Source organism: Sesamum indicum, linkage group LG7, assembly GCF_026168435.1.
Source record: "Sesamum indicum cultivar Baizhima isolate 11 linkage group LG7, ASM2616843v1, whole genome shotgun sequence".
Lineage (NCBI taxonomy): Eukaryota > Viridiplantae > Streptophyta > Magnoliopsida > Lamiales > Pedaliaceae > Sesamum > Sesamum indicum.
This window is the reverse complement of record NC_142663.1, coordinates 10,328,771-10,349,589: the sequence shown is the minus strand read 5'-3', so window position 1 is coordinate 10,349,589 and position 20,819 is coordinate 10,328,771. Positions and strand designations below refer to the sequence as shown.

The window sequence follows — 20,819 nt, the reverse complement described above, 5'->3', positions numbered from 1 at the left end:
TAAAAAATTAAAATTTTGTACACTTCAAAAATTGTATTCCTAAAATAATGTACTTTCTTTTCATTCTGTTAGTGAAAGTAAAGATTCCTCTTCTCCCCCATGAATAGATAGCCTGCGAATCAGATTTGTAAATATGAAATTCTGTTTTCTTTTGTACTAGAACCAACGTCTCTATAATGTGTTAATAATTACTTAAATATGCATATTAATTTGTTGATAAATATGTGAATGCTTATACATAAAATTACATATATATATTTTGGACAGTTGTTTCAGAGCCTTTGCTATCCTAAAAGTTATGAGAAATGCTTTGTCCTGTTTTTGTAGTATGTCACTGTTTTCAGGTTTGTAACTTTGTGCCCATGCATTAACATAAGAGGTGAATGAGGGCTGCAGATTCTCCCACTTGCTTCTTTTGACTATTTGGATTAAATTGCAGGGCCCTTTAGGATAATTGCAGTTATAAATTTCATGGTGAAAATTTGCTCTCTGTTCCCATTCATGGCGTCGATGTCATTAAGTATTACTTAAGGAGCTTTGTCTAGGATTGTGGCTCGTAGGTGTCAATATTTGATATGCATGAATTATGCTTCATTCTTAATTTGACTGTAGCTCCCTAATGTTATGATTGTTTAGTTTACATTGACTTACATTTTCTCCTGCAGTTCTCTCCAAAAAGAATATGATGACTTAGACAAAAAGGCTGATGAAGCCAGGAATGAAGTGACTACACTGAAGTTGAAAATACAAGAAGTCAACAATAATTTGTCCAAATTCCACAAAGATCTGGAATGTAAGTTTTAATAGAATTATGTATCAAATAGCTATTGTGAATCTGGAGGGCCTATCCTTGTTCTTCCTCCTGTTTAATTTTGTATAGGAGAACTTGTCAGGAATTTCATGAAAGAAACAAAGCGTCATGCAGATATCTATTCTGATGTAGTTCTTGATAATTCAGAATACCAATTTCGTTGACTTCTGTCAGCAGGGCATAAAGGATAATTTATGGCACAGTATATACTCTATTATGCCCATACTAAATTGAAGAAACTTCTCTATTTTATTGTGTATCTACCTTTTCTGTGGAGAGGTAGCTAGCAGTTGTATTGTGATTTTGTTGCTTTTATTCTTTTAAATAATAGATCATGCATTCTTACCCTCTTCTTTGTGGAAGAGCAATAACAGCCTTATTGAATCTTATGCAGCAAGCAAGAGATTTGTTGAATCTAAACTTCGGTCAGTGGACCAGCAGTCTGGTGGTATCGACTCCTATCTCAAAGTCTTAGAGATTGCTAAAGAAAAGAGAGATGTGCAGAAAAGGTTTTCTATATGATGTTTATTTACTTGCATGCACCAATCTCATTCATGCTTTAATGCTGTATGCTTACTGACATTGCCCTGTAACATACAGTAAATATAACATTGCTGATGGCATGAGGCAAATGTTTGATCCATTTGAAAGAGTTGCACGTGCTCATCACATTTGCCCTTGCTGTGAGAGAACTTTTTCAGCAAATGAGGAAGATGAATTCGTTAAAAAGGTTACTTTATTGAATTTTAATTCTATAAGATGTCGTCCGACTTCTAATACTTAACCTGAGATGCCCCTGTACATCATTACAGCAAAGAGTAAAGGCTACAAGTTCTGCTGAGCATATGAAAGTATTGGCTGTGGACTGTTCAAATGCTGATTTTAATTTCCAGCAATTAGACAAGCTCCGCGTGGTCTATGAAGAATATGTCAAAATAGGCAAGGAATCAATTCCTCTTGCAGAGAAGAACTTGACTCAGTTAAATGAAGAGTTGGACCAAAAGAATCAGGCTCTTGATGATGTAAGTGTCAAATATGGTGTTGTTTGCTTTTAGTGGTAGACTTCAGTTGAATATAGGGATTCTTGTTCTTTTCATTTTTTATGCAGTTCTTGTAGGAAAGCTCACATTTTCAAACATTTTGTTCCTGTTTAACTGGTTACATGGGTGCTTCTGATATCATGGATGCTACCTGCTCTACTTATGTCAGAAGCTATATTCCTCTTCCGGAGGAATCATATTTATCCCCCTTTGTGTCTTTTGAGTGGAGGTCCAATGGGTGGTTTGTAGAAGCAAGAATTTCTTTGGCGTGTATTTACTGAACCAGGAACTCTCTAATCTTCGTATTTCAACATTCTATCTAAATGAGTACTTATACAAAAAAGAAGTGTTTGTACTTGCAGTTACTAGCATGTAATAGAACCTTGTGTCTCCTTAAGGTACACATATGCCTGCATTGCTAATGTTGTAACATCTAGCAGCATTATGATTAATGATTTCAACAAGCTTTCCTAAGAAAGGCTACAATCACTAGGCTGTGACATAGACCAATTTATTTTAGTGATTATCGAGAGCCCTAAACTACTATCATGGGCTTTTATTATTTTAAGCGGATTCGTCCACTGTGAAGGTTAAATAGTGTATATTTCATGATTGGATTCTTGGAACTCTTTTTGGCACCAATACCCTGTTATGAACCCTTTTAAGCTCATTTAAAATATCTATAATGTAGGCCAACATTTTCCCATTGACTCAACAAAGATTTTTAAGGGCTATTTAGTATCTGTAAATGTCAGGTATTTGCCGTCCCAGATTTGATAATTTGAGAGAGACGGACTGCATTTTTTCTTTGTGTTGCCAAGGCATCATATGGTTTTGGTTAGAAAGTGAAAGTTTTCTTTCTCACAATTTTGTGTGTATTTAAACTCTAATATAGTTATTATGATCTCTTCTGCAGTAACTTTTTAGTTGCTGTTCTGCAGGACCTCCATAAGGTCTTGTTTAAAAAATCTTGCCAGCAAAAAATAATTTTTAAAAGTTACTTTTTCGAGAAAGAATCATGAATTTTTTGGTAGGTTGATGCCAAAATTCTTTAAAAGCATAGAACTCACATTTTTCTTCACTTGTGAAATAAGGGTTGTCAGCTTAGTTATAGCTGAAGTTCGATATCAATTATTGACTGGAATCTATGGATCAGTTGTCAATTTTTGCATGCAGACAACTATTACATTATTAATGAACCTTTTGGCATACCCTTACAACTGCGACTGCGTATATAAGTAATGACTTTGGTTAACTTGAGAATCGAAAGTGAATATGTGCTATACCCTATGGTTTTGTCACAAAACAAAGAGTAAAATATTGCAACTTGTTTTAGATTGTTGATATTTTGCCACCAGATTATGGACATCTGCTATATTTTTCCTGAGCACAGTGGAAATGTTTTGCCTTATCTCTTGTTTTTTGTGTTCTTGGTTATCTGGCTAGCAATCATGTCTCATCAGGGAGGGACTTTTTTCAGCCAAGTTGCTTAATTTGCATATATACAGAAGACAATGTTTTATGGCTACAGGTGCTGGGTGTTTTGGCTCAAATAAAAGCTGAAAAAGATTCAGTTGATGCATTGATACCGCCTGTAGAAACTGCTGATAGGCTGTTCCAGGAGATACAAGCTTTGCAAAGACAAGTAGGTGCTTTGGAATGCAAACTTGATGTTCAAGGGCAAGGTGCCAAATCCCTTGAAGATATTCAGTCAGAGCTGAAAATGTTGGAAAAAACCAAGTTTGTGACGTTCTGTCTCCTTTCTACTAAAATGATGCTATTTTCTTCTTCCTGTTATAATTATCTGAAACAAGTTCTGTTTCGTGTTCGTTACTGCTTTCTTTTAGCTACCGAATTAAGATTATTTGATAACATTCTTAATCTTGTAATTGTTAGAGGTTCTTGACTGCAGTGTGTTTATTGTGCTCATCTATTGATCCTCAGGAGTACATTGATTGATGAGGCGGACAAGTTAAGAGTTGAACAAATGAGCTTGGATAAGGAATTGACAACTCTTCAATTACGATGGAATAGTGTAAGGGAAGAGAAAATTAAGGTTGCCAATGTATTATCTAACATTAAAAGAGCAGAGGAGGAGTTGGATCGTCTGTCTGAAGAGAAAAGTCAAGTTCAGCTTGATTTGAAGGTAAATCATTTGTAAAACATGCAAGGTGTTTATGACTGGGTAGCTGGGAGTCCCTATGGATGTGAACTTCAGTCTGTACAGACTTTCTATATTAGGTCTAGATAATTTCCACTGGAAATTTATGGTAAAAGCCTTTAAGTTTGGATATATATGCCCTGCTGTGCTACAGTCACATTGGAAAATAAAGGTCATCTACTCCCTTGTGTACTTGATCATAATTGCTTGTGTTCTCATCAATTTTGTTCCTGATTTTGGTTTCTAATTTGAAGATCCTGGAAACTTTGATACTTTTCTAACACCTCCCATCTGATACTGGTTATTGTATTATGTCGTCTTCATTTTTATTTCTGGGTCAGGTTTTTCATTTTGGCACTTATTTCAACTGGTGGTGAAAGAGCATTTGAATAAAGCATATCCTATGCTGCCATCAGGTTTAGTAAGCTGAAAGAGTTTATTTGACTGCTTCTAAGAGGCCATGCAGGTTGGGGGTGGGGGTGAAGTGCTAATCCTTTGGAGAAATGTTTGGTTTATGCAGCTGAATAACAGAAGCTCTTTAATTTCTTATTCTGGAATTCATCAAAGTCTAACATTCATAATCGTTATCTAAATAATATGTAACTGAATAAATGCTTGAACTTTGCATTTTCACTTTCAAATGCTTACCTCTCTATTGCCTGTATCTTCTACATTAGAAAGTATTTCTTATGTGCTTATATCATCTGATCACTTCACATTGAGTTCAGAAGAAGTCGTGGGTACAGGATTACCTCTGATCCACTCTACACTTTGCACTATTCATGAAACATGTTCATTGCTAGCATTGAACTGAACAAGTATTCAAATGGTGCATTGTTCTATGCTTATGTAAAATGAACAAGAAGTTAACCTGATGGCTTTGTCAAGCATGTTCCTTGGACATCCTATGTTTTATAATACCCAAACCTTAGAATATCGTCTATAAGCCAATGCACTACAATATGGGAAGTAAAGTAGTTAGTCACCACCTCGTGGTGCAGGCTATAACACCACCTTCATATCTAAATTTCAATCATATATTCTTCAATGACGTGTTTCTCTGGTTGGATTAGTAAAGTAGTTAATCACTGACTTGTGGTGCAGGCTATACCACTGCCTTCATATCTAAATTTCAATTTTATAATCTTCAATGACGTGTTTTTCGGGTTGAATTAGTTTTGACTAAGTTCCATTTCTAAATGTAATGCTATTTCTTTCTGGGTGAATATGTTTCAGCAACATTAACATTTATTACTTTGTGGGTTATTGTGCTTAAGAAAAATTTAGATTAAGCTACATATTATAGCTATTATGTTATGAGATTTGTTTGAGATATGTTATGAAATTTGTTTGAGACAATTGAAATATATTCTGTATGTCATATCTGTGCACAGTGTTGATTGAGTCAGAACCTTTTGCAGAGTGTTGACAATGTTTTGTTATTTTTAGTTTTAGAGACAGACCACTTGAATTCACCAATAAATATTACCAACCTTGAAGCTAGCATCTCTTTTGCCTTCTTTCGCTCCCTTTTGCGAGTTCTCATCGAAGCACTAAATTTGCATTCATATTTACATATCTAAAAACTGTAATGGAAAAATAATTTTGAATAAGTTATTAAATTGTTATCCTAGTTCTTTTTCAGTCTTAACACTATTTTTGGCATGCAGAAACTAGAGAAATTCATGTCTCCAATATATGTAGGAATTATTTACTGAGGATTGCTATTACCAATATAGTTTGTGAAGTCATAGCAAAAATTGCTATGTTACTGGGAAATAATGCAGAGTTGGATGAATTAGATACATTCATAAACAAGTAAATGTAGCTCAGAGTTTATGGGAGGAATGCATCCACACACTCCTGATATATTGGTTTTCTAATTTTGTGCAAGTTATGGATATCCATTGTGAACTGGTGCAGCTTATTTTCCTTGAAAGTCAGTTCTGTAATATCTGTGTGTATATATTTTGGTATACTCAGGCTCTTTTATCCTTCATTTGTTGTCTCATGCATTGATACCACTTGAATTTTCAGCATCTGGAAGAGGCTCTGGGTCCTTTATCAAAGGAGAAAAAGAAACTGCTCGATGACTACAACAATCTGAAAGTCAAGCTTAATCATGAATATGAATTGCAGGCTGACCATTACAGGGAGTACCAACAGGAAGTTGATACACTGCTTAACATGTTTTCTACTATCAAAGAGTATGTTTACTGGCCATAAGATCAGCCACTAGTTTTTTCATCTCATTAGTGTTTCCATAAGTAGATGTATTTTCCAGGTATGATAACTTGAATAAGGGAGAGAAACTGAAAGCACTACAAGAAAAGCAAGCTCTGTCAGAAACTGAGCTGCGAAGTTGTCAGAACAGAATGAATGAACTTTTGACTGAACTGGATAAGAGTAGAGACCTTAGTAGGAATCAGGCAGAATTAAGGCGCAACATAGAGGAGAACTTAGAATACAGGAAATTGAAGGCTCAAGTAGACCAGCTCACTCGTGAGATTGAATCACTCGAAGAAAGTGTGCTTAAGATTGGTGGTGTGTCCAAAATCGAAGCATTGCTTCTAAAACTCTCACAAGAAAGAGAGAGTCTGCTTACAGAGGTTTGAATAATTTTCTTTGAAATGCTTATGTAATGATATCTGATGGAGTTAGAGATCTCCAAATAAAAATCTAATAAAGATTTATGGAATTAAGCTGATGATTGCCGATTCATAGTGGCTTATTGCGCTGGAATGGAAGTAACGCCATTATTGTTGGTTAACATGCTTTCAAGATCACATTCTTTCTCCTTTTTCTCAGAGGATAAACACATTGTGGTATCTTAAGTTATATAAACTGTTAGGAGTTTTCGTATTATTTCTTGTATGGTTTTGCACAGGCTTGTATGGTTTTCTGATACATTTGCACTACTGTCTTCTGGCACCTTTTTCGATAACTGAGAGAGTGATTCTTGTTGCAGTTAAACAGGTGTCGTGGCACCTTATCTGTATACAAGAGCAACATCGATAGGAATAGAGTTGATCTTAAGCAGGCACAATACAAAGACATTGACAAAAGATATTTTGACCAACTGATTCAACTAAAGGTGATTCATAACTCACTTTAGGTTTCATTAAAACCTCCTCCAACACAAGAAAGAAAGGAGAGGAAAACACAAAGTTTATTTATATGGTAAATCAGAATTTTGTTTTCCTTGACAGACTACTGAGATGGCAAACAAGGATCTAGACAAATATTACAAAGCACTTGACAAGTGAGTTCTCCACTACTAGTTCATTACTACATCTATATGATTTGTTCTGTGAAGATATTTTGAAGTTTTCATTTTAAGATATTTATCAATATATATGCAAATTGAGATAGTTAAGGAATGGTGGTTGTGGGTAATTATGTATATTATAGTGTAAATACCATATCTATTTATCTGCTTTATGCCTGTTTCATCCTTGTATCTGTTCTTGCCCTTGACTGCACGATGGACATTTCTACATCATCATTCATCATTGCTGCCATCATATTTGCCCGTTACTGTTCTTCATATCATCATCGTCCATGTCACGGGTAAAAACTCTCAAAATATTTTGGCCCACTGAGGGCTGATTTGCCCTCAAGTCAGTCAACCTTCCCATAACCTCACACATTCTTGTGTTTGGATTTTTTGTTTGAGTGAATTTAAGCAAGCACCTACACCCACATTGTGCAGAATTGTCAAGGTAACACAGTATTGTTGCCAACAACTCGATCACATCTTTATTCATTATTTCAAACACAAAGGATAACTAAGCTTGCACACACTTAACATAAAATGTGCTAGTTGGAGGATTGAATAACAACAACCAAGGTCAGGGCAACAAACAGTTCCAACTATTAGCGAAACAGACCACCCATGTGCTACCAGGGGTTAGGTAGTTTTCCAACTTCTGCAATCTTCTTTGAAGAGTAACCTCAGAACCTGTCATGTGTCAGGGTCTTGAGTCAGACATCACAGACCACTTGCACATGGCCTGCACATGTCCTATCTGTCACATTTTCAAGAGACTTGGTCTGGATTTGTGTTTCCGCATGCACCAGGTATATCAGCTGGCTAGTGTCGTGCATCCAGAGCTTCCCTATGTACAACAGCCAAGCATCTAGTATGTTGGTACATGATCTGTTTTCTCAACACCTAGGCCTATGATTTACCTCCCGTTTGTTTCTATGCAATCTTTGTGGTGTATATTGTCATATCACCTGAAAATGCTTGGCAATGGCACCTCGCAGTCCACCTTGCTCTCTATAAGCCATGAGCCATCATCTGATAGATTACTGTCTAGCCACTACACATGTCCACATGGGAGACGTCTGTTGCCAGGTTACTGCCATTGAACATGTCTTTATTATTCCCCTTGCTGGTATTAATGAAGATTATATGTTTTCCTAAGTTCTAGAATCTCCACTTGCGCACCTTTGTGATTTACCTTTCATTCTGTGTGACAGTTGGTGTTATAATTCAGAAAGGTAAAAGAAATGTTTACCTCCCACTTTATATCTAACTTTTTGTCCTATAATGTTTATCTATTACCTTCCCTTTGTAACTTAAATGGATTCTGTTTCTCCTAATTTGGTCATTGAAAAGCTTAAGTTGTGCTGATCAGAAAGCTGCCGTAGCTGAAGCATAATGTTGCATTGGAACTTGATTTGTCCACCAGGAATGGCCTTGTGCTGTGAATGTGTCAAGTTCAATACAAAAAACCCATGTTACAGGGTAGAAATGTGTATATTGGTTATTTTGTTACTCATTGCTAAATTGCAATTACTGTTTACCAGTTTAGCTTGCTCTTCATTTACTTCAGCTCTATGCCAGATGGATATAAACCGGACATTTACATGGAGACCAAAATGAAGTCTTAGTTGAATGACATTTTATGCATGTTAGTGGTGGCAAAAAGGGGGGACCTTTTCTTTTCTTTAATTTTCTGAATGGAGAAAGACCTTAAAATGGGTAAGGAGAAAAGCAATCTGTATGAACTTCTTTGGTAATAAATTCATAATTATATTTACTCACATCAATCTGAGTTATGGATAATTTCCAGAACAATAAAAACTTATTATGGATATTCAGCACCCATGAAAAATGTCTGGAGTAGGCAATGTCATCCTGATACTAGACTCAAGTAAAATCATTAATCTTGCACCTATTAATTGGGTCTAAAGGTTCACTGATTAATGGAAATGGATACAGCATATGCATTTATTGCGAGTGGGGTGAAGTGAAGTTCATGGAATGGGTGATTTATGTTGCCACGGTGTATGTTCTTCCTACTTAATTTTTGGGTGAGAGATTGAGGGTTAGGATGGCGTGGACCTGGGAATATAACTAGATGAACATTTAGTAAGGTCACCATTTACACAATTAGGTCTGTTTCTTTTGGCTTGAGTTTGGGTTGACTGCTATTTTTCTTCAGGCAATATGTTTTCTTTGTGATAGTATGGAATTGTAATTTGCACTTCGCGTTGGCTGAGTTACTCCTATGCACTTATTGTTGTTTCAAGCGTTTTGGAGACTTTTATTGGTCTATGCTTTTTGGAATAGTTGCTCTAGCTTACTTTGGGGATTATCATGTTCAGTTGAGTTATGGTTTTCTATAGAATAAAGTTTTCTGTTCTTGTTTTTAATTGTGTTTGTAGGGTGGGGGGGTTGGGCATGGTGAAATATCTGTCACATCCCAAAATACAGATGATTTGAGTACGGTTTCCTATCATTCTGTCATTGGTAAAAGTGATGATCTAGTAGCATTTTATAAAATAATTTTGTGAGCTCTTTGATGGCATTCTTTTCATGATATACTCATCTGAAAGTAACATGAACGCTAGTCTGATTATCTTTCCGTCAAATCCTTCTTTCTATTTTAGAGCGCTCATGCGTTTCCACACACTGAAAATGGAAGAGATAAATAAGATTATACGGGAACTATGGCAGCAGACTTACAGGGGACAGGATATTGATTATATTAGCATCCATTCAGATTCTGAGGGTGCTGGTACTCGGTCTTATAGCTATAAGGTAACTTGAATTTGTTTTTTGTTGTTTTGCTTTTTAAATTCTTAAGGAACTAAACATGACCTTTGCCACTGCCTACTTAGAAAATGGCAGATGCAAACAGTTACCCATTCCCAAATTACTCTACCTCAGAATTATTACATGTTGTGGGATGTTTTTGCAATTGCAAGTTCTAAGCATATAAATGGCATTATCCAAGGATGCCTTATAAGTCACTAGCATGGACTTCTATAATTATGAAAGACTTTTGGAAATATTTAGGCATACCAAGTACCAGAATAAGTTGTAGCTGAAGAATTTAAATTGTTAAGTTATTAGGTCAAGCTCTCAAGAAAATACCTTTTTTTTTGCATGACTTCATGTCTTTTTAATTAAGTTCACTTGAGGTTAGATTTGGACCAATACAATTGTTTGTTATTAAGAGGGGGGATGGAGAGAGAGATCAGAAGTAGTTACACTTACCTCCTAAAGTAGCTGAATTGCCTAGTTCCCTTCAATAAGTTTACCAGATTTACCAAACTTCTGCTGCTATTAGGAATTCGTATAAACAATGATAACATTCTTATTGAACTTGCAAAATCTTTTTCTCGTTTGGTCCTTATATCTTGCTGAGCAATGTACTTTGATTTTGTGATTTAGACGATATAAATTTTATAATTAGATGCATAAAGGAAGGAATTTGAATCTGAAAACATAAGTTAGATGGAAGTTGTTTCAGGCCCCAAAATCCCATATAAAATAATTTAAAAATTCTCTGTTTCTTTTTTCTTTTCTTGATTTTCTATGCCTTTTTTTTTCTTTTTATTTTCTCTTTATTCCCCTTTAAATTTCTGATCACATGTTTCTCATTTGAGATGGCAAAGAGGATGATGAGGGAGGGAGGGGCCTACAAATAGGGAAAGAGAAGGTGGAAAGGCATGGGAACAGACAGCGATGTGAATGAGAAAGAGATGGAGGGGACAATAGGCAATGAAGGGAACAAAAACGACAACCATGTGAGTGAGAGATGGATTGGATGGCTGAGGGAAAGGTTACACGGGGAAACAGAGCGGTCGAAAGAGGAGAGACGGTGAAGGGAAGGAAGAGACGGGCAGAGGTGGGATAAGGTGGATGGAATGGAAAATAGGATGATGAGGGTAGAAACCGAAAGGGAGGGGATACATGAGGGGATGGATTCCATAGGGGAGTAGGATGAAAAGAAGAGGTATGCATGATGGTAGAGGTAAGCATGCATAGACTAAATTTATGATTTTGTAGGATTCAATCACGGTGGATTGACTAATTAAGGCCAAAATTTAAGATAAGTGAAGAGAGAAAGAAGACGAAGATTTACATGGTTCGGTCATATGACCTACGTCCATGAGACACATACTCAAAGGGCTAAATCATGATATTTTCTCATAGTTATAGAATTATATATGTCCATAACAGAAGATGGAGAAAATCTCTCCAAAATCAATCATATAGATATTATAAGAATCACTTAGATTTTACTGTGATTCTCTTGAGATTTTACAATTATTTGGAGAATCAATTCGTGATTCTCAACACTCCCCCTCAAGTTGATATGCAGATCTTAATTGGAATGTTCAACTTGAACAATAGAAGTCAATTTTCTTCACGTTCTGGATCACAGATGTCTTCCGCTGCGACGTTGGGGGAGGTGACTAAGGTCAAAGAGACCTCATGCCATGCACACATATCCACTGTAGTGTAAATAGAGTTATCAAATCAGACGGCCAGTTTTAGGTGCAAAACACCAGTAGAAGGGCACTTAGCCCATCTGAAACAAGTTTGGCATACATACAGTTAAGGTGTGGAACACCATCAGTAGTGTGTTATGCGCGCTTCAGATTTAATAACATGTTTATGGAAATTTCGGTGAAGGAATAGGGGATAGGATCAGAGAACAGAAAGAAATTTGAAGAGAAACTGGAGAAAGAGACTCGATAGAGAAAACTTGCTGTATTAGCACTCTACAGCTCCTCCAAAGGTTTTCTAGATATTTCTATTTGTAACTTCGAAAACACCGACTATAAAAAACGTTTTAGCAACTCTTGCCACTTTTTTCCTTCAATAGCAACTCTTCTTTTTACATAATTATACTTTCCTCTACATCTTGAAGCACTAGTCATGACATAGTGGAAGGGGACTTAGCACATCACAAGTAGGAAGGCCAGTTAGAGAATGAGCCCGACACACAATTTAGTTGTAGAACACCATCACTGGCTTGGTAGAGCAAGTGTTGTGTGTGTAGCCCAAGCTTAGAAACAACGAGATGAGGTTATTTTGCCTCAGAGAATGGAAGCTTGAAGAAGGCCATGAAGACTAGTGTTGGCGCAGCCATGAGGGCTGTGCAGAAGAGGAGCACATCGGCAAGGAGGCGACGCTTAGTAGGGTCTCAACGCAGCGGCAGTATGATGGAAGAGGAACTTGTAAGGCCGCTCGCGGTCCGTGCAAGGTAGGGCGGCGCGCGGCTAGGGTTTCAGTAGACTAGTTTTTTTTTTTTTTTAGGAGCCTGCTGTGATACCATGTTATAATTTAAGATAAGTGAAGAGAGAAACCGAGACGAAGATTTACATGGTTCAGTCATATGACCTACGTCCATGACACAAATGCCCAAAGGGCCAAATCATGTTATTCTCACTTAGTTTGAGGATATAACCTTCACCCATTTATATAGGTGAATTACATATGTTGATAATAGAAAATGGAGGGAATCTTTTCCAAAATCAAAACCGTACTGACCGAATAACCGAATTGTTAGAAAAGTATATATTTTTTATGTTTCAATTTTATAAATATAGAAATTATATTATAAATATATTATCATATTATATATTACTTTACAGTGTACTTTATTATATTATATTATAAAAATTCTACCATTTTATGTTTTTTATTAAAAATAAAAATATGAAAGTTCTTATTTTATTTTTTATTTTTTTTAGTAAAATTCGGTTTTTAACTGAACTAAACCCAAAAAAGTTCGATTATAACCAAACCGAATTGATTAATTCGGTTCGGTATTTGAAATGGTTCTGAATTTTCAGTTAAAAACCTGGTTCGATTTGGTTCGGTTAACCGAATTGAACAGGCCTAATCAAATCATATAGACATCACAAGAATAACTTAGATTTTATTGAGATTCTCTTGAGACTTTACAATTATTTGGAGAATCGATTCATGATTTTCAACAGAGTTGAAAACAATGAAAGTTGGGATGCAACCTATTCTTAGAGCTCACATCCAGGATCTGAACACTCTTTGTACTGTTGGGGACAAAATGAAGATTGTGTTTAAAATATTTTAAGTTTTTAGAGGATTAAATTTTGGTCAGGACATATTAAGAGTCTCAATCAACTATTCGAGTGTGGAGATATTACAAATACAAGTCTTCAAAATGTATAGAGTTTATTAAGACTGCCAGGAGCAAAATGGTTGTTAGTATATTAATAAAGAATATTTTTTAATTTTTAATTTGAGATAAAAACTGTCTCACTTATAACTTCTAGATGAAGTTTCTGAGTAAACTAAAGAGAGATGTTTGTAACTATGAAAGGAGGAAAGGAGCCAATGTTTAGCTTTTCAGAGAAGACGTAACTGCAATCAAGGAATTACATATTGATTTTGAGGCATATGTCATAATGATAAATTTACTAAATGAAAATTACCATTTTGATTTTAGAAAAATGACGAAATTTATAGGAATAATTGAAAATTTTAAGTGAAATGTTGATGTGTTTAATTAACACAAGTTATGTGTCTTTAAACTGGAAAGATTGGTATGTAAGTTCTATTAACCTAAGTTTTATTAAATAAAATGTTGAAAGTAATTAAGCTGGTGGTAAATACTAAATAATCTCATAAAAAATTATATTAAAATAAACTTGCGTGATTATATAATTGACTTCATTCAAAACCATATGGGGTTTTTAGAAGGATCAGCGATGCTATCACCATTTTTTCCTACCCTCCTCTTTTATATAGAAAGTACAAATTATCAGTTAAAAGGTAGACAGTACATTAAACGAAAATTTCTTTTTCTGTACATTGCCTTTTAACTTAATCTAATTGTGAGTACATGCATTAAAAAATATTTATTAATTCTTTAGTTAATTTTTTCATCATTATGTTAGTAATTGTAAGTAGGATTTTATTAATTTTGAAATACAAAAATGTTTTAACATTATTTGAAACTTCAGAAATTTTGGCAAAGTTTGGAGAATATTAAGAAACTTCAAATTCTCTTTTGGAAATTCTGCAAAAAGTTATATTGCAAGTTGAAATTGTTTTAGAGCTTTGAGGTACCTAATTTCTACCGAATAAGAGGAATTTAATATCATGATTGTAATTAACCCTAAATTTTTGCTAAACTTATGCAAAAACTAAATTGACTCAATCAAGTTAATCCCTTAATTAACCTTACTAATTCACCCTAATACTACTTTTAGATGGTCATTTTGTCTTCACGAGAGATTTGAGAACCATAAAATGTTTTTGAACTATTTGTAATGTTATAGTAGTTTATGGATAATAGAGTAACTAACTAAACCTTGTATATGAACTTCATGCGCCCCATGCCTGAACGATTCCCCAGCTTCTTCTATGGTTTCTTCAGTATAGAACTTGGCAGAAAAGGAAATATAAACTCCTTGGGAGCGATGGAATTGTCACTTTTACTCTATTCGTAGCAGAATTCTGGCCGTTTCTGTGAGATGATATTTGAAAATGCTTTTATGTGGAAATATCACCCTTACTTGCTCTAATACTTGGTTTATTTTTCCAAGAGTGGCCATAAGGCTTTGTTCGCAAGCTGACATGTGGATGGTCTCCCTCATCTTGCTAAAAGTTTTTACTGCTGCATATATGCAGCTACATTTGATCTGTTTTTGTTTGAGTCTATTAAGTTTTACGAATGTAAAACCCATGACACCAACTCTCGGCAGCCTTAATGGATACATCACATTGTATATTGTGTTGATTTAAACCCCACTTTTCTCCTCAGTTGATCGTGCCATAAGTTAACTTGAGATTTTCTTTTGTTAACTAAACTATGACTCTTGGTGACATTGCAGGTCTTAATGCAAACTGGTGATGCAGAACTAGAAATGAGAGGAAGATGTAGTGCTGGTCAAAAGGCAAGTAATTGTCTAGAATTTGCCATCGTTATATACTGATTATTTTTCTTATCATTGCAATTGTCCTTTGTTTGTTGCACCAATTCCATTTTCTCTCTCATTTATAGGTCCTTGCATCACTTATCATAAGATTGGCGCTGGCTGAAACTTTTTGTCTCAATTGTGGAATACTGGCACTTGATGAACCAACCACAAACTTGGATGGCCCTAATTCGGAGAGTCTTGCTGCAGCTCTCCTCAGGTACAGATAACTTGCTATTAACGAACAGTATCTTTACCAAATTGCCTTGCACTTTCTTCATCATTGTCCTGTAACATCATCAGAATAATGGAGGACAGAAAAGGCCAAGAGAATTTTCAGCTTATTGTCATTACTCACGACGAGCGGTTTGCTCAACTTATTGGCCAACGCCAACATGCTGAAAAGTATTACCGTATAACTAAGGATGACTAGTAAGCCTATTTCTCCAGCTGTCCAGATTACATTTTGATTGTACTCTTTTCCCCGTAACTTTACATACATTTTATGTTACTAAGAACTTATTTTTCATACTCTACTTCCATTTCAGTCAGCACAGCATCATTGAAGCCCAGGAGATCTTTGATTGACCGCACTGAGCTCATATGGATAAGGTTCATATTTCTTCAATTTACTGTAATTATTCAGTTTCTCCCCGTCATATTATTCTGTAGCCAGCTTCTGTTGTAGATTATGGCTACTGAACCAACAAACCATTTGTTGTCTTAAACGTGCTCTACTACAGCTGCTGGGTTTCTCAAGTTGTGTATCAACTTTATGATCCATTCTCTAATATAATAAGTACCCATTTGGGATTGCAAGTAGTGGTAAATTTTTAACCCTTAAATATTTTGTTAATTTATTTTTTAACCTCAAATTATGAAAATTCATTAGTTGGACGCTTGAAACCTTTTGGTGATTTTTAGACAAACAAGCAGATATACGGTTGGTGCAAGTTCTTTTTATGTCAAACTCATATCTGCAAAATCTCCCATTTGAGTGTCAAAGTCTGTGTTTGTCCCTTCTTTCCCTTTTGTTGTTCTCCCGATCTAGTTAACCCATTTTAGTTGACGTCAAAGTACTTGTTAGAAATATTGGTGTGTTACTAACTTATAAAATTACCTATCCATCCTCATAGGTGCTATATTTTAGCCATTTTAGGAATGGAGTTATACGTATACAAAAATAAGTTGCAATACGTACATTTTCACCTACTTACAATTTTTAACTTATTTTAGTTTAATTTAAAAGAAACATAAAAATAAGTTACATTTTCAAACCTGTACTTAATTTAATTTTCAATAGGACTACATGCAATTTACCTCGTGTTAAGGGGAATGTGCAAAAAATTTCCTGTGAGATATAAAACAATAATTTATTTCCTTATATTTTTAAAAAAGTGGAGCCCAAACTCCCTAACGCATCTCATAAATGACTCGGGCCCTTTTTTTTATTTTTTTTAACTTACAATTTAAGTTATTTATATCCTTATTGAAAAATTGTTGGATCTTGATTTTGATTTACGGTCCAAATTTAACTAATAAATAATTTTTTGTAAATTTTATATAATTTAAATAATAGTTTAGATTTAACTAAAATAACAATTTATATAGGGAGGTGGGTGCTGGAGGGAATGTGCGGAGACATGGTTGGGAGGAAGGGGAAGGGGGCACTAGGGCTGGTGAGGGGGTGGAGGAGTAGGGGAAGGAGGCGGCAGCGGCAGGAAGGGGAAGGGGGCACTAGGGCTGGTGAGGGGGTGGAGGAGTAGGGGAAGGAGGCGGCAGCGGCGAAACTGAAAGGAATGAAGGCGAGTGGCAACGGGGATGGAGGAACAAGCAGCAAGCTATACGCTAGGCATCTAGGAGATGGAGGAACAAGCACTTAGTTAGAGCATCCTACATAGCAATCTTGGTTTCTATTGTGTATCATATCTGGATTAAACGCTACAACACCAGCATACCTGCGTTGAGTTGGCTTTGAGTGAAAACTATAAAAAAACACACGTGATGCTTATGCTATGAGCAACTGAAGATAGCTTAGTTGGGATTGCTGGCTTATGAGCTTCTTGTACACTCCTTTATTCTAATGATATTTACCTTCTGAGGTGAGTACGTTCATCCATTCATATTAATCTTCACATGAACACTACTAATTGGAAGCCAAGAAAAACTATAACCAATTTCTTGGTTAGTTAAACTGCCAAACGGGGAACTGAACTTTAAATACCAAATAATATCACTGGTAGTGCATTAATTCAGTAGGATTTTCGCTTCAAACTTACATAAACAGCTACGACTTTCCACCAACACAATGGCAATCCAGTAAAACCTACGACTGTAGAAAACAGAACAGAAGCAGCGGGCAGAGTAAAAATTATTATTTCGCCCGGTACATATTTGGGTGAAAATGAAGGCAAAATTTAATGATGAATCAAAGTATTGAAAAGCCTTAGAGCAGAAGATAATGTAATCGACTTAGTCCTTGTACTTCATCTCAGACATCTTGAAGCCAGGCATGTCAAATGAGGATGCAAATTTTTCAACATCAGCCTTGAGTTCTTCAATGTCTTTGTTGTTCACCAGACCCTTGTTAAAGTCCTTCAATAGTTTGCCATGCTCCTGTTGGATCTTCAAGGTGATGCTCACGGCCCGGTGGAGGAATTCCGCAATCTGCTCAAAGTCTTTCTCAACCAATCCCCTTGACGTCATGGCGGGAGTACCTGCAATATGAGATTTATCACTCAGTCACCTCCTTGGAAACACGTACATGAAAATGCATGAACCAAAGGATGTGTTAATAATCCAAATGGATAGAATACAATGATCAAATCTTGCAAGGAGCTCCATTCAACCCTGAAGGCACCATGTACCATCTAAATCCAATTACTTGGATTTCCAAACAGAAAACACGAAACATTTTTAGTACTGATTTAGAAGACAATTTATGTCACAGCACCTTCAAGGCCTACGAGTTTCACGCTAGTTTATGCCTGTTTTGCCAATGCCAATCTTATTCTAGTAAAATGCAAATGTCTGACCACTAGGAACAAGGAGTCAAAATGATTCTTACCAATGCGAACTCCTCCAGGGGCCAAAGCACTGCTGTCACCAAATACTGCATTCTTGTTAACAGTGATGTTACATAGGTCACAGAGTTTCTCAACCTTGTTTCCTGAAATAAGCACAGATGAATATATCAATGGCAATTAAGACCATGTAAAGCACTTTCTGAGCAATGCATCAAATTCATAGTTGTTACCAGTCAATCCAAGAGGGCGAAGATCCCACAGAACCAAGTGGTTCTCTGTTCCACCAGTGACAAGCTTGTATCCTTTGCTCATCAGATAATTTCCAACTGCTACAGCATTGGCTCTGACTTGCTTAGCATAGGCCTTGAATGCAGGGGTTGCTGCCTGTTTCAAAGCCACAGCAAGAGCACCAATTTGGTGATTGTGGGGACCTCCCTGAAGAGAGGGGAACACAGCGAAGTTGATCTTGTCCTCAAAGTCATATACTGCATCCTGTGGCTGGCCCTTCTTGGCAGGCTTGGGACCCTTCCTGTAGAAGATCATACCAGCCCTGGGACCCCTCAGACTCTTGTGGGTTGTAGTTGTGACCAAGTCACAATACTCAAAAGGATCTGCCGCTTCCTAAAACCATGAACAATGATTTGGGATTTTCAGGTTGAAGCAACATTTCACATTTTCCAAACACAATGCAGATTCAGAAAGTCTTTTTTTTATTTTTTTTTCCTATCGAACAAGAATACAGAAAAAGTTTCGAGGTTTGATGAGAAATCATACCAATAAAATCTGAGAATTTTTTTTGATGCATCATTCATAACATTAAAAGATTAGATCTAGAAAGCCAAGAATAACTGAAATTTAGGAAATTCTTCCAAGACCAGATCTAGATAACCCAAACTACTCACATAGCAAGCAAATTACACAGATATGTGATCGCTGTAAACTTCAGGAAAATGCGCACTCCCAAGGCAAATATTGCATTTGTTAGGTGAGTAGTTGAGATCTAGCCAAACCAGATCCATGCAAAGTTTTACCGAAATGGTACGCCCAATGCCTAGCAACTCTCAACAACGAAGCCAAAGCATCACTTAAAAATCTTGGATCTGAGCATCGACATATTAATTATTTCGCTAGAAAGGACCAAGATTTCAATAAATACCAATAAATAATTCAAACAACATAACACAGAAAACCGGACACCATTTCACATTACTCACAAATTCTTCACACTATACTGCAAAACCCCAAATTGCAAAAATGGATCAGTTTTCAACCATTAATAATGCCCATACGACATTTAGATCTAGACATTTAAACAATCATAAGCTCAACATGCAAATAAATGAAGATTAGTAACAGATCAAGTAACCAAATCAAACCCATTTTCCAAATAATTGCTAGCACTCCATAGTAACATCAAAGAAAAAAAAGAAAAGAGTATGCATACCTGAGCAGCAACAAGGCCACTGATATGAGCCATATCACAAAGCAAAAGCGCCCCACATTTATCTGCAATCTCCCTAAACCTCTTGTAATCCCAGTCCCTGGGATAAGCACTCCCGCCACAAATGATCAACCTGGGCCTAAAATCCATGGCCTTCTCCTCCAACCTATCATAATCGATATACCCAGTCTTTGAATCCACCTTGTAAGGCAAACTCTCGAAATAGATCGACGTCGCGCTAATCTTCTTCCCTCCGGAAGTATAGTAACCGTGAGTCAGATGCCCGCCAGAAGGCAAATCAAGCCCCATTATACGGTCATGCGGGTTCAGCACGGCCGTGTAGGCGGCGAAATTTGCAGGGGACCCGCTGTATGGCTGGACATTGACGCCCCATTTGGTGGGGTCGAGGCGGTAGGCCTGGAGGGCGCGTGAGCGCGTGAGATTCTCGATCTCATCGATGTACTCGTTGCCGCCGTAGTACCGGTTTCCGGGCACGCCTTCAGAGTATTTGTTGGTGAGCGGGCTGCCAAGGGCTTCCATTACGGCGAAGGAGGTGAAGTTTTCGGAAGCGATAAGCTCGATTCCGCGGCATTGGCGGCGCTTCTCCTTCTCGATGAGATCGTGGATTTCTGGGTCCACGACGGCGAGAGAGGTATTGCCCCACTCGGAAACGGGATCCATTTTCCGGCAAAGTAAAAAAGAGAAAGTGTTGAGATGTGTAAGCGAGTGAGAGAGAGAGGGGAGGAAGGAGGACACAACGAAAGTGGGGAGGTCGGGGCTTGATTTATGGAGGATGGCGTACTGTGTGCATAGACCATAATGCCCTTGTGGTTGTTGGCACTTGGCACCTGGCACTGCCTCAATTTCTTTTTCCTTTATTTTTCTTGGTTGGTGTACATTATTTTTCTATTTTTATTTTTACTTTTACTTGTTACTCACTTCTCCTTCTATATTTCCAAAATCTATTTTTCCCTATTAATTATAGCTACCACCGCTCATAATTATGAATATTTTATTATTATTTAAAAAATTATAAATATTTTTTTAAATAAAAAATAATTATTTAGCTCCTAAACGGTGAAGTGGTCATTATTTATTTACCCTTGCTCAAGTTTTATAAATAATAAAA

At 36.4% G+C, this 20,819-nt stretch overlaps 2 protein-coding genes across 6 annotated transcripts in view; one reads left to right on the top strand and one right to left on the bottom strand.

Annotated features, from left to right (window-relative positions):
* The window catches only part of RAD50 (DNA repair-recombination protein (RAD50)), a 28,364-nt gene extending 12,311 nt beyond the window's left edge, over window positions 1-16,053 (top strand). For 4 of the 5 annotated variants that reach the window (XM_011085915.3, XM_088882503.1, XM_088882504.1 and 1 more), the window contains 15 exons: window positions 666-793; window positions 1,206-1,320; window positions 1,412-1,541; window positions 1,624-1,833; window positions 3,383-3,591; window positions 3,796-3,997; window positions 6,050-6,219; window positions 6,297-6,621; window positions 6,981-7,106; window positions 7,222-7,274; window positions 9,914-10,064; window positions 15,140-15,202; window positions 15,310-15,443; window positions 15,527-15,655; window positions 15,772-16,053. In XM_011085915.3, the coding sequence (XP_011084217.1) occupies window positions 666-793; window positions 1,206-1,320; window positions 1,412-1,541; window positions 1,624-1,833; window positions 3,383-3,591; window positions 3,796-3,997; window positions 6,050-6,219; window positions 6,297-6,621; window positions 6,981-7,106; window positions 7,222-7,274; window positions 9,914-10,064; window positions 15,140-15,202; window positions 15,310-15,443; window positions 15,527-15,655; window positions 15,772-15,811 (2,185 nt within the window). In that variant the 3' untranslated portion in view covers window positions 15,812-16,053. Of the gene's footprint in view, window positions 1-665; window positions 794-1,205; window positions 1,321-1,411; window positions 1,542-1,623; window positions 1,834-3,382; window positions 3,592-3,795; window positions 3,998-6,049; window positions 6,220-6,296; window positions 6,622-6,980; window positions 7,107-7,221; window positions 7,275-8,655; window positions 8,766-9,913; window positions 10,065-15,139; window positions 15,203-15,309; window positions 15,444-15,526; window positions 15,656-15,771 lie in introns of those variants that run through there. The other variant, XR_016066365.1, reaches the window with a different exon arrangement.
* A 1,385-nt stretch (window positions 16,054-17,438) lies between these two features.
* SHM4 (serine hydroxymethyltransferase 4) lies at window positions 17,439-20,458 on the bottom strand. The gene is made up of 4 exons (XM_011085916.3): window positions 19,694-20,458; window positions 18,480-18,870; window positions 18,291-18,392; window positions 17,439-17,940 (listed from the first exon to the last, which is right to left on the bottom strand). The coding sequence occupies exons 1-4, from the start codon at window positions 20,369-20,371 to the stop codon at window positions 17,696-17,698; spliced, it is 1,416 nt and encodes a 471-aa protein (XP_011084218.1). The 5' UTR covers window positions 20,372-20,458; the 3' UTR covers window positions 17,439-17,695.
* Window positions 20,459-20,819: the final 361 nt, after the last annotated feature.